This window comes from Phacochoerus africanus, chromosome 6 (genome assembly GCF_016906955.1).
Source record: "Phacochoerus africanus isolate WHEZ1 chromosome 6, ROS_Pafr_v1, whole genome shotgun sequence".
NCBI lineage: Eukaryota > Metazoa > Chordata > Mammalia > Artiodactyla > Suidae > Phacochoerus > Phacochoerus africanus.
In genome coordinates, this window is record NC_062549.1 from 91,969,468 (window position 1) to 91,982,991 (window position 13,524).

General features: G+C 37.0%; 1 protein-coding gene and 1 long non-coding RNA gene across 2 annotated transcripts; both read left to right on the forward strand.

Annotated features, from left to right (window-relative positions):
* Positions 1–4,212: 4,212 nt before the first annotated feature.
* On the forward strand, positions 4,213–6,732 carry LOC125129485 (uncharacterized). The gene is made up of 2 exons (XR_007135485.1): positions 4,213–4,410; positions 6,566–6,732. It is a non-coding gene; the product is annotated as an uncharacterized LOC125129485 (long non-coding RNA).
* Positions 6,733–12,185: 5,453 nt separating this feature from the next.
* LOC125128711 (olfactory receptor 6Y1) lies at positions 12,186–13,244 on the forward strand. Its single transcript, XM_047782888.1, has one exon. It carries the CDS (start codon positions 12,186–12,188, stop codon positions 13,242–13,244), a length of 1,059 nt encoding a protein of 352 aa, XP_047638844.1.
* Positions 13,245–13,524: the final 280 nt, after the last annotated feature.

Consider the following 13,524-nt stretch of genomic DNA (forward strand, 5'->3'; position numbering starts at 1 on the left):
AGCTAGGAATAGTCATTTATCTCACTCTCCAATAGACTGTAGGTAGAATTTTGCTAAAGAGGCTTTTATTTTAAGAGAAAATATAGCTGGCACTGGTGCTTCCTCTTTCCTTTTGTTGAACTTGGATATGATGTCTAGAGCATTATCAGCTATCTATGAAGTGACAAATGTGAGGAAGGAAGAAAGGTCAGCATACTGAGGCTATAGTGCAGAAATAATAAAAAATCATGGGTGTTTGATAGTATGATTGAAAATTTCAGCCAACACGAGCAAATACCTACATTCATTTTTAAATTAAGTAATAAAAATTAACTTCCATTTGTTAAAGTTACCGTGATTTGTTCTTTTTTTAAATAAAATTCAGCCTAATATATTTGATATATTTATCTAAATTTTCTTTGCATTGCTTTGGAATTTTTCAAATGATTTTTCATTTCAGGTTTTCAGATCTTTTCAAGTGAAATTTTTATGAAACTTATTTTTCTATGTTTCCAGAGAAAGAGCATCACTCTTCTCACAAAATCCCATATTTTGCCATTCTATCAAGTGGAATAAATACTACCTATTTTAAGTTGTAATTTGTAGATTAACCAGAAGAGGATGGTTATTTCCCAGATATTACATCTGTGACTACAATGGCTACTACCAAGTCAGTTTTATTTTATTTCGCTGTATTTCATTTTGTTTTGTTTTATTTAAGTTATAAAAGTGTAGTCAATGTAGCCAACTTTTCATCAGAGAGAGGTAACAGAAGGAGAACAAGGAAGAAGCAGTCAAGTAAACTATGGCTTTTTAAATAAAATCATTAATCTCTTTTAAAATGGCAGAGCTGTTCATCACAATTGACTGAGCATGATCCTGTTATTTATTTATTTTTTTGTCTTTTTGCCATTCCTTGGGCCACTCCTGCGGCATATGGGAGGTTCCCAGGCTAGGGGTCTAATCGGAGCTGTAGCTGCCAGCCTATGCCAGAGCCACAGCAACGCGGGATCCGAGTCGCGTCTGCTACCTACACCACAGCTCAGGGCAACGCCAGATTGTTAACCCATTGAGCAAGGGCAGGGATCGAACCCGCAACCTCATGGTTCCTAGTGGGATTCGTTAACCACTGCACCACGACAGGAACTCCCCTGTTTTTTAAAATAATACATAAATTATGTGATTTTTATTGGTAAAAATGTTGCATAGAAAGCACAAAATCTTGCATCTGCCTCAAATTTTTATAACTTAAAAGAGGAAATAGAAAATATACAATTTTCTGTAGTTCCTATCATGGCTCAGCGGTAACAAAACTGACTAGTATCATAAGGACACAGGTTTGATCCCTGGTCTCGCTCAGTAGGTTAAGGATCCAGTGTTGCCATGAGCTGTGGTGTAGGTCACATACGCAACTGCTGTGGCATAAGCCAGAAGCTGCGGCTCTGATTCCACCCCAAGGTGGGAACTTCCACATGCTGTGGGTGTGGCCCTAAAAAGACAAAAAAGAAAATATACAATTTTCAGAAATTATTGTAAAATATGAGGAAAAATATGTTTCCCCAGTAAACTTTAATTTGTTCATTTAAAAGTTACTCTATTTCTTTTTACCAAAGCTTAATATATGTTCATCCTGAATATTTCTCCAGTAAGACACATTACACGATATGAGCTCTGTACTTTTTCTCACTCATTTTGAAGCTGTAGTTTCTACCTATTTTTTTCAATATCATTTCTTAACTTTTTTCTTGCAACATGAAACAATAAAAAGCAAATTTAAAATTCCATTTTTGCTTTAGGCATTCAGCGTTCTAACCACATTTTTTTTTTTTTTGGGTACCAAGGAATGACTAAAAACAATTATAACAAGAAAAGATATATTTTTCTTTTATCAGTTCAAAATAGTGGTAGCTACAAAGATTTTTTTTTTTAATTCTGAGAGTAGTTGTAGTTTTATCCATAAATCTTGCCATGATAGTATTTAATCAATCAGGTCCTTGTCCTGTTTCTCTATTTCTTCTATGTTAACATTATGCATTTATTATGTCCTATAAGTAAAATGGAACTCTGCTCAATTCATTCATTCCCTAACCTAACATATTTTTAGGCAGCTACTCAGTGCCAGACATGTACTAGGAAACATGGGGTTGAAGAGAACCTCTGCCTTTACAAACTCTTAGGACATGGATTTGTTAAATCTTTTTTTAAGAGACTAAAGCTTTCCATCTTTCACTAAATTTTGCTTAAATGAACAGAACTTTTACTTAAGAAATATCATACAGTGGGCTCCACTGCTAGGTTAAAAATGAAGACTGGAAAGAGGAGACAATCCTTAAAGAAGCCAGTTAGTCTATGATTCACTTAAATAGAAACAGCGTCATTATTTCATTCAAATAACTCAGCAAGTGCCCCAAATTCTTATGTTTCCATGCAAACATATTTCAAAGGAAGCAGGAATTAGTTAATTTTTTGAACAGCTTCAGTCTGCTAGGCATGATACAAATATTCACAAACAATAGCATGAAATCATGCCATTCATTATGTGGCAGGTGCTGTTCCTGGTAATTCTAAGATATGTTCTATTATTACTTCACTTTACCAATTGAAAACACTGAGACAAATAGTAACTTTCCCAAGGTCATGTGACTAGGACAGGGCAGAGCCAAGTTCCAAACCTAGGCACATTAAACTTCTACTCACTATTAAGTTTTGGTTAGTATCACCTTTTAAAGATGAGGAAGAGAAGTCTGAGAATTTCTTTACATCACAGAATTAACTAACAGCAATAAAAATTCATGGTTTTGGTTTTTTAATTTAATATATTTGACATGATACTGTATAAATTTAAGGTGGAAAATGTGTTGCTTTGATACATTTATGTATTGTAATATGATTGCCTTTGTATATATTTATCACATTATGTAATCATAGTTTGATATTATTATCATATATTTATTATACTGTGTATTAGATCATTGTGGCTTATTTACTACTCTTTACAAGTTTGTACTCTTAAACAACATCAGTCTTATCTCCACATCCTCATGCCCTGGTAACCAACATTTTACTCTCTGTTTTTTTATGAGTTAACATTTTTGTTTGTTTGCTTTCTTAGTTTACACATATAAATGGTATCATTAATGTTGGTCTTTGTCTGACAAACTTGGTATAATATACTCAAGGTCCATCCAAGTTGTTGCAAATGGCAGGATATCCTCCTTTCTCATAGCTGAATAATACATATATGTTATATATGTACACACACACACACATAGCTGAATTGCATATATATATCATACATATATATACATATATATATATACATATATATATATGTATACTACCATTCATCTAATGATGGGCATTTAGTTTGTTTTCACAGTTTGGCTGTTGTGAATAAATTATGCAACCTATATTGGAGTGCATATACCTCTTAAAAATACTTTTTCATCCCCTATGGGTATATGCCCAGTAGTGGAATTGCTGGATTGTTTGGTAATTTCATTTTTAATTTTTTGAGGAATCTCCATATTGTTTTCCGTAGTGATTGGATGAATTTAAATTCTCACCAACAGTGTGTGAGGGTTCCCTCTTTACCACATCCTCACCAGCACCTGTCTTCTTGATATTAGCCATTCCAAAGGTTATAATTTACAAACAAAATAATGTTTATTTTAACTGAAAACCATGTCCTGTTTCTGTTTCATTTATCAGGAGTTTTTATTTTCTATATTGCATTTTCTTTCTTTAAATCAGGGGAATGGTATTAAACTTCTGTTTCCCATTGACTGAAGTTTTGAGGACAGAGTAGCTTCTGCTTCTTGAAGTATACCAGCATATGCCAAGTGTTGAATAAAACTATTACAGTAAAACTGTTTAAAGGACTACTGACCCATGACCAGAATTGTTCCTGAAACTTACAAGATACTCAATAAATATTTATTGAATGAACGAATAGTCAGGCTCCTCTAAATTTGTGATGCAGAATATAACCAAAGAAACACTAATGAGCTAGGAAACTCCCTGGAATTTATTTCCCTGGTTTTCTTTGGGAGAACTTTGTTTTTGTTTTTTTTGTTTGTTTGTTTGTTTTTTTCTTTAATGAACACTAGATAATAATTACTCCTAGAATAAGAACTAGGGACATTGTAATCTGGGGATTTTTTTCCATTCTTCTTAAGAGAATTCTGTTATTTTAATAAAGAGCTTAGTTATACATTTGGGAAGGTCATTTTATCTTCACTGCCTTCATTTATCTCAACTTCAGAAAAGTACAGGCTCCTCTACTGGTCAACATCCCTCATAGGAAAGGCATATCAAATCCCTATTGTTATGTGTGTTCACTGTCTGTTCTGGTGCTGGGTCTGCTTCTCAGGAGAACCATCCCTAGTGTGCAGGTAATGTAACCCATGTGCAGCTTGTACACCTAAAGAGGTAAGTGTCCAATTTCCATCCCACTGTATTTTCTATACCATCTTACTATCTTCTACCTTTTTGAATACCTATATATATTTCTGATTGTATATTATTTAGAGATAATGAGTAAATTAAATGCAGTTTTATTTCTTTTGGAAAACACAAGTTTGTACGAATGCAGTATTTCTTCATGTCTACTGAGTTGCTGATGTATGAAGATCTTAGCATACAGAACAGATATTGTGTCTATAGTATCTCAGTGTATTTGTAGTTCGTATATGTGTGTGCCCATGTGCTTAAGTCTCCAAGTAAAAAGGGGTGAATACCATTTTTATTTTACGTTGAATGACTTGGTTTTGTAGCATTATACTCCCCCAGAGGATCTTATTATTAGTGAGATTGTTCTCCAGAAAGAGAAGAGGACACACACACACACACACACACACACACACACACACACACACACACACATTTCCCCTCACATTCCTCTTCCCCAGAGTCTCTTAAAGAGAAGGCCAGGGTGCTTTAGGTGCTCTAAGGTCTCTCTTGTGCCTTGAGATTACACTTAACTAACCAGCTCTTCCCTTAGTGTTCCCAAAGGATTCCCTTGAGCCCTGGAAAGGCCAAATACTTTTCTGAGGACTGTGGCTGCTGGGAGGTCCTCTGTGGGTGGAAGAAAATTGTGTTTTGGGGTTTTTTTTTCAGTAGCTTGGAGGCAGGCAGAGGCACAAATAGAGCCATGCTATACCTTCTTCATCTGTGCAGAGACACAGCCAGACTTGTCAGCAACTCTCTAGGCTGAAGGAGGTTGCTTCCCTCTTCCTGGTCTAAATGCTTTCTGCTCGTTTCTCCATGCAAGCTGACCATGCCTGAATGGACCTGAGAAAAGAATCATAAGTTACGTCTCTGAGAAAATAGTGAGTTGAAAAAAGATATCAGATATTTCCAAAAGGCATACTTGGCCAACTTTTAATTATTTATTAATGTAAAGGGAAGCAGGGAATAAATGAAAACCATTTTAATTTAAATCATTGAGTTTTTAGAGCTTTCATTTTATTGATTTTTATGAATAGTTTGTCTTCTTTTAGCCTATAATTAGTAGTGTAGCAGCAGTGTGAAGTTGGGGTATAAAGTAAATGAATACATATATAAATTTCAATTCAACAAGGATTTTTGTAGCATCTATGTGTATTAAGCCATATGAAAGATGTTAGGGATTCAGAGGTACTGGGTTATCATACCATTTTAAGACTCTATTGAAGAACCCACTCTAGATGAAAAAAAAAACTGTTTCTCTAAAATTGCCCAGTGGTTTGCCCTCCTAAAATACACTAATTTAATATATCAGCCCAACTCTATGCCTTGCATAGTGCAGAATCCGTGCCCTGACTCAAGAGACAGAAAGAGAGAAAGTGACAGAGAAAATAAAATTAGTCTATGAGAGTATGCTATTGAATATGCATGTGAGGAGAGGAGGTTGTAATATAGGTATGTAAGTACATATGTCCGTTTTTATGTTAAAAACGGGCAGAGGCTGGTAAATGTGACAGTGGGGTGCAGCCTGGATGACTTACAACCCCTTAGAGGATAAAGAAGTTTTCTCTTCTCTTCAGAGTGCCATAAGAGGAAGAAAGTAAGCTTCCCTTTGCCCTGTGCTGAATGTTAAAAAAATTCATCAGATTATCACATTTGTCCTCAATTTGGGATGCTGAGATAAACTGCAAAGATTAACCAGGTTCAAAGTGAGACCTATCAAACTTAAGCCAATTTTCTGAAATTTCCTAGGTGGAAATAAAATCAGTTCAAACATAAGCCATGGTTTTGGAGAGTTACAAATGATGCATGGGATCAGGGATATGACATAGATTTTTTTTCTGTCTTCAAAATCAGCTAATTAATAGAGACGGGGAGGTGCAGAAGGGGTTACTCCTTGACAGATAATTACACTGCCCTGCTACAAACTTCGCAACTACAACGCATAGAGACCTGAAGCATATTTGTTCCTAAGAGGTACTGGGAAAAGAGGGTGGACTAGAATCATATCCTTTTAAAAAACTGATTTGAAAGGAGTAAAGATGTGTTTATCCTCTTTAGAAAATGCCTTGCCATTAAGGGTCCAAGATTGGAATGTCTACCTCTAACTAATCTATATTTTTTTCTCATCTCCCTACAGGAGTTGGTAGGTTGAGAACAAATAATTATTCTGCCACATCTCTCACCACCTGTGACCTTCTCTGGAGATTTCTAGGATCCTCAGTTTGGCCAGCCCAACCTCCACGTGCATGTCCGCTGGCATGGCAACTTCTAAATTCCTCCATTTCTGGGAGCACTTTGACTATGTAAGTTTTCTCCCCTGCCCCTCACTTCTGGTCTTAGGCATCTATTCTCCACAAACAACAGTGCCTTGGTTCCCTTACCAACCCCATCATAATCACCATGCTGATGAAATCAGAACTAGAGTCTCCCCTCTCATGGAAGGCTCAGTGGGATAACGTTATTTCTACGGACTGTTTTCAGATTGAAAGTAATCCTTAAATCCCATGTGTATTATCCACAGCTTTCTGCCATTGCTCCACACTAAATATCCCAATTAAGCTGGGATCATACAAGGAGGATGACCACAGACATAAGGGGGAATAACAGCCACATGAGAGAAAAAAAAATTGAATTGGTTAATCTAAACAAAGGTATGCAGACATGAGGCAGAGGTGATTAGTAGGGTTGGGGTGGTTTGAGATTAATGGAGCTGACATCTTTTTTCAGAGAGTGAAAGCTATTTTTGCACAAAGTAATAACACTTATTCTTTGAAGCTCCAGAAAACAGGCAGAACTCACAAATGTGGCAGCATTATGTTCCATTGGAGAAAGCCCTGTATCTCCCAATCAGAAGTTTCTTTTTTAAAAAAGTATGTCTATATTGTAGATATTGTTTTCTCTTCCTAGAGAGGTTAGGCAGAGGTTGGGTAAATACTTTATGTGCTGGAAGTTCACAAAATTAGCAAGAATTGAAATCATTTGAACTCTCAGTTTCCTTGCAGCTCTAAGATCCTGTGCTTCTTGAGTTGAACATAACCATTCTACTTCTTTAGTAATGTGTGTGTGTATGTGTAATTAATACAATAGATCATTAATTGTGAAAGTTTATAAAATATAACATTTTGAGAAACATTGCAATTGTAAGACTCATGCTAACTTTTAGAAATCTGTTCAAATCAAGTTAAATTTAAGATGAAGTATCTTTCTAATGCTTAGATTCTTGGCCCATAGAAGGAATTAAATCGAATGGAATGTGTAAGATAACCAAATATTAAAGTTTGCCATGGACTGAAATGTTATCATTAAATGGTTACGCTGCCAATATATAGTTGTTTGATATTGGGAAAATCACTTAGGCACTCTAGGATTTACTTCCCCTATGTGAAAAAAAAAAGAAAGAAAGGAAAGAAGGAGGGAAGGAAGGAAGAGAAAATTGAATAACATCCCACAGATTTTAAAATACTATTATTCTATACGCAAAGTCCATAATGGAAGCTGAGTGTGGGCTACAAGGAACAGAGCCGCTAGCACTATATTTGAGGTCCAAAGGGCTGAAACTTCACCTGGCTCTTGGTTCTTATACTGATACTTGGAACCTTCACTCCCTAAAATTTATTCCTCAGACAGGGTGCATTTTAAACTGTTTTTAAAGGTACAGTTTAAAGCTTCCCCCTTCGTATCTGGCAGTACATCCATTTCACAAAGTACAGTTTAATGCTCTGAAGAAGAAAGAAAATAAATAACTGACTTCATAGGTCATCCTCTGCCTACTCATACAGAAAAAGCAGTGGGGAGTTTTTCAAATATGCATATTTTATTTCAATTCTGTCATTAAGCAATTGGTTGTGTGGACCTTTAACATTTAATATTTCTGAGTCCAGTGGGCCTTATGACATTTGTCCTAGATCACTCCCTGATTTTGATGGTCAAATGAAATAATGTGCTTTCAGATATATAAAGTGGTATGAAAATGTGAGGTATCATTTGCGCATGAACATGCTGCCGTATACTCAGCACATCCTCCTCAGGAATCCATTTGCTATAGAATTTCTGTGGGAGGAAAGTTAGTTAACTATGTAAGCCTTGCTATCTTCTTCATATATCTGCCAGATTTATTGTGTAAGCAGTCTTCACATCCACTAGATGTGACTAAAATGATCGTCTTGAAGATTTGTAAACTAGACCCCTTATTATATTTACATTGCATGTGACTTTTGGCAAAACATACTATCTCCTTGTACATTATTTTTCCCATTTATCAATACAACTATCTCTTTAATATTATGCTATGTATAAACATTATGCATATTATAAACAGAGAGAGTTTTGAGGATCAAGTGTGATCATTCTCTACTTCTAATTGTTTCCTTCTTTTATTTGACCACTAGAAAGCTTAAAGCTAAGTTCAATACTTTAGTGATGAAACTGCTCAGTCAGATGTTCTTGATATAATGCTGTTTACACCCTTCTTTTCCTTTTATTTATTTGTACCTTGATCTTGTCCTCACTTAGCTGGTGATGCTGCATTTGGACTTTTATATTTCTGCAGGAAGCAGAGGCGGAATAAAAGAATGTATAGTTTTGGAGTTCCCATGGTGACTCTGTGGATTAAGAACCTGACTAGTATCCATGAGGATGTAGGTTCCATCCCTGGCCTTGCTCAGTGAGTTAAGGATCCAGCATTACCACAAGCTGCAGCATAGGTCACAGATGCAGCTCAGATCCTGAATTGCTGTAGCTGTGGTGTAGGTTGGCAGCTGTGGATTCAGCCCCTAGCCTGGGAACTTCCATATGCCATGGGTGTGACCCAAAAAAAAAAAAAATAAAGCCACAAAAAAAAAAGAATTCAAAGTTGCTGTGACAACATCATCTACTTTATTTACTAACCCTTAGTGTTAAAATTAAATAAGCTATTTTTATTTCCAGGTTCAGGTATAATGTACCTACTCTGAGAATGACAATATCTATTGCTAAAGTCCTAAGGATGCATTGTACCCCCTTATTTCTAGAGCCATTCTTAAAACTGTGTAGTTCATCTAGGATTATTCTAGGGGCACTGGAAAGTGTTCCAGAAAGAAAGGACTTTTGATTATAATGCCCTGTCTATGCATTTCTGGAATATAAAAACACTTCCAGGTAATGAGCCTAGAGAATTCTGAAGACTGGTATTCTATTACCATGAATCAACAAGTGCCTTCCAAACAGTAATACCACCCCTCAGGGGTTAGAAATGTGTTCATTTCATGTGTCCCTTTGAAAGTATGGAGATGTGGTGAGCAAAAGCAAGAATGAAAGTGGGTCTAAACTATTCATAAATAGGGTTCAAATTTGTTGCACTCTTAGACTCAAAGATTAAAAGAATTTAGGCTGAGGGAAAAACTAGGGGGGATTCATAGACCTTCCCTTGTTTATAAGTTCCACTGTCCCACCACCTAGTGAATCCTAGACTTGTGAGAAAGCCCAAGTTTTGTGTTAATTGTGTTGGGCAGGGGAGGGGAACAGAAGACAAAATTATTGATTTTGCACTATTTTAAATTGTTTGCCTTCTTGTTATCTGTGTCTATTTCCCCCTCCATACATGGATAATTAGAAGTTGACTATTTTGCCTTTCTTTGGTATCCTAGGGCTGAGTCTAAGTAGGAAGATGGAAAGGGATGGGATAGGCAGTCATTTTCCAACTCTTTGACTCCGTATTTGTTTACTCAGGAAGAAAACAAAACAAAACCAAAAACAAACAAACAAAAAAACTAGACTTTTCCATTGTCCCATATATTTGTGCCACAAAAGCAAGATTATTGAGAAATAGAGAACAAGAGTGACTGGCCCAGAAGAAAAGCAGAAGAGAGGAATCAAGGAGTAGGACACAGAGAAAGAATGGAAAAGGTAAGGCATTCAGTATCCAGTCGTTTTTAGAATGAGTCTCAGCTCAGCCTAGAAGGAGACCACAGGTTTTCTGAATTACTGATCAGAAATGCAGAAAGGCCCCTACTGGCAATAGGTATGATGGTATTTTATTTTGTCTGATATTACTTTCAAACAATTTATTGGTCCTTTAATCTAATATCTTTGAAAAAGTCCCAGAGTCCCCTCCTCCCTTCTCATTAATGGTGGCTCTTATTTCCATCATTTAGATCTTTGTTGACTTTTTGCTAGTCATTGGGAGGATAGTGGTGTATCCTGAAAAGATAACAGCAAATATCCCTAGGCTCTTAAGCTCTGGAATTCATTAGATGCTCACAAAATATGATGTAATAAACTTACATCCACCTTAGACATAAAAGAACTAAACTTCTGAAAGCTTATGTACTGTATTCATTTAGCTAGAGTGAGACAAAGTTGGCTTTGAACGTACTGTCTTCAAACTTGTAATCAAGCACTCTGTACAATGAATTGAAACATTACCTTTTGAGTTATTTATTCAGTTTTGTTCTCTGGGAAGCTGGTGAATTTGCAGTGAATCCTGAGTGTTCAAATATTGTTTCATTCCAAGCTTTACAACATGTTAAATGGATCAAAAAACAGGATTCTATCAATTTTGTAGATAAGTGTAGTCATGAAACTTATATGAATTATACCTGGAGAATGAACAACTGAGTCTCCTACTTTCTTTCCATATGCAGTAGATTAAAATGTCTTGATTATAGTGAAAGTGTGGTATGGAGGCCCTCCTCCCATGTCCAAAGGTGATGTTTTGAAAAAGTACAAAACTGAGAGTTAGGAAGTTCTGATTTCTCTTCTGTGTGATTTTGGATGACTTCTTGGCTTAATTTTTTTTCTTTTTTTCTTTTTTTTTTTTTTTATTTTCCCACTGTACAGCAAGGGGGTCAGGTTATCCTTACATGTATATATTACAATTACTTTTTTTTTCCCCACCCTTTGTTCTGTTGCAACATGAGTATCTAGACAAAGTTCTCAATGCTATTCAGCAGGAGCTCCTTGTAAATCTATTCTAAGTTGTGTCTGATAAGCCCAAGCTCCAGATCCCTCCCACTCCCTCCCCCTCCCATCAGGCAGCCACAAGTCTCTTCTCCAAGTCCATGATTTTCTTTTCTGAGGAGATGTTCATTTGTGCTGGATATTAGATTCCAGTTATAAGTGATATCATATGGTATTTGCCTTTGTCTTTCTGGCTCACTTCACCCAGTATGAGAGTCTCTAGTTCCATCCATGTTGCTGCAAATGGCATTATGTCATTCTTTTTTATGGCGGAGTAGTAGTCCATTGTGTATGTATACCACATCTTCCGAATCCAATCATCTGTCAATGGACATTTGGGTTGTTTCCATGTCTTGGCTATTGTGAAGAGTGCTGCAATGAACATGCGGGTGCAGGTGTCTCTTCTAAGTAGAGTTTTGACCGGATAGATGCTCAAGAGTGGGATTGCGGGGTCATATGGAAGTTCTATGTATAGATTTCTAAGGTATCTCCAAACTGTTCTCCATAGTGGCTGTACCAGTTTACATTCCCACCAGCAGTGTAGGAGGGTTCCCTTTTCTCCACAGAAAAAGTCCCTCCAGCACTTGTTATTTGTGGGCTTATTAATGATGGCCATTCTGACTGGTGTGAGGTGATATCTCATGGTAGTTTTGATTTGCATTTCTCTTATAACCAGCGATGTTGAGCATTTTTTAAAAAAAAAATAAAACATAATATCCCTAAAGTATATTTTGGCTCCAAAGTTTTGATTCTAATCATAATGTGGAAGGCAGTAAAGATATAAAGGCAGGAGATTTTCTATTGGGATAGGTTTGCTGGGGATGGGCTCTATAAATGTCAATTACCATAAGCTGGTGCTTGGGACATGGAAAGAACTGATTTTGTCTGTGCCCACTCCACAGGTGATCACCAAGGTTCTGGAAGTAGGTAACCGTACAGTGACAACGCATTTCATTCTTTTGGGATTTCCAACCCATCCAGGCTTCCAGATGCTTCTCTTCTTTCTTTTCTTGGCAACCTACCTGCTAACACTTCTAGAGAATTTTTTAATCATCTTAGCTATTCGCAGTGATGGACAATTGCACAAGCCCATGTACTTCTTTCTTAGCAACCTCTCTTTCCTGGAAATGTGGTATGTCACAGTCATCGGTCCCAAAATGCTTGTCGACTTCCTAAGCCATGACAAGACCATTTCCTTCAATGGCTGCATGACTCAACTTTACTTCTTTGTGACCTTTGTCTGCACTGAGTACATCCTTCTTGCTGTTATGGCCTTTGACCGCTATGTAGCCATTTGTTATCCACTAAGGTACCCAGTCATCATGACCAACCAGCTTTGCAGTACACTGGCTGCAGGATGCTGGTTCTGTGGACTCATGACTGCCATGATTAAGATGCTCTTCATTGCCCGACTCCACTACTGCGACACACCTCGTATCAATCACTACTTTTGTGATATTTCTCCACTCCTCAATGTCTCCTGTGAGGACTCCTCACACGCTGAGCTAGTGGATTTTTTCTTGGCCCTCATGGTTATTGCTGTTCCCCTTTGTGTAGTGGTGGCATCTTATGCCACCATTCTTACCACCATCCTCAGGATCCCTTCTGCTCAGGGACGCCAAAAGGCATTTTCTACCTGTGCCTCTCACCTGACAGTTGTAATTCTGTTCTACTCCACAACTCTTTTCACCTATGCCCGCCCTAAGCTTATGTATGCCCACAATTCCAACAAGGTGGTGTCTGTGCTCTACACTGTCATTGTCCCACTTTTCAATCCTATCATATACTGCCTGAGAAACCGTGAAGTAAAGGCAGCCCTCAAGAAGACTATACTTTGCAAAGGAAGTGGACCCAGGGAAGATGGGGCTGTGATTAATTAAAAATGTGTAGAATCTCTTTGTGCCAGAATCAGGAGATGATTTTTGCATAGTTCCTCCCACACTCCTGATTTTGGTTATCTGTCAAACTCTGGTACCTGAACACTGATTTCCCAAGAATGTGTGTGTGTGTGTGTGTGTGTGTGTGAAGTATACATGTGTGCATGCACAAACATGGCTAGAGAACCATATCGTCAAGAAATAGCCTCTATTTCTAGGTCAGCAGGAAAATTTTAAATATTTTCTAAAAATTATTTGAAATGAAGACACATTTTTCTCTCCC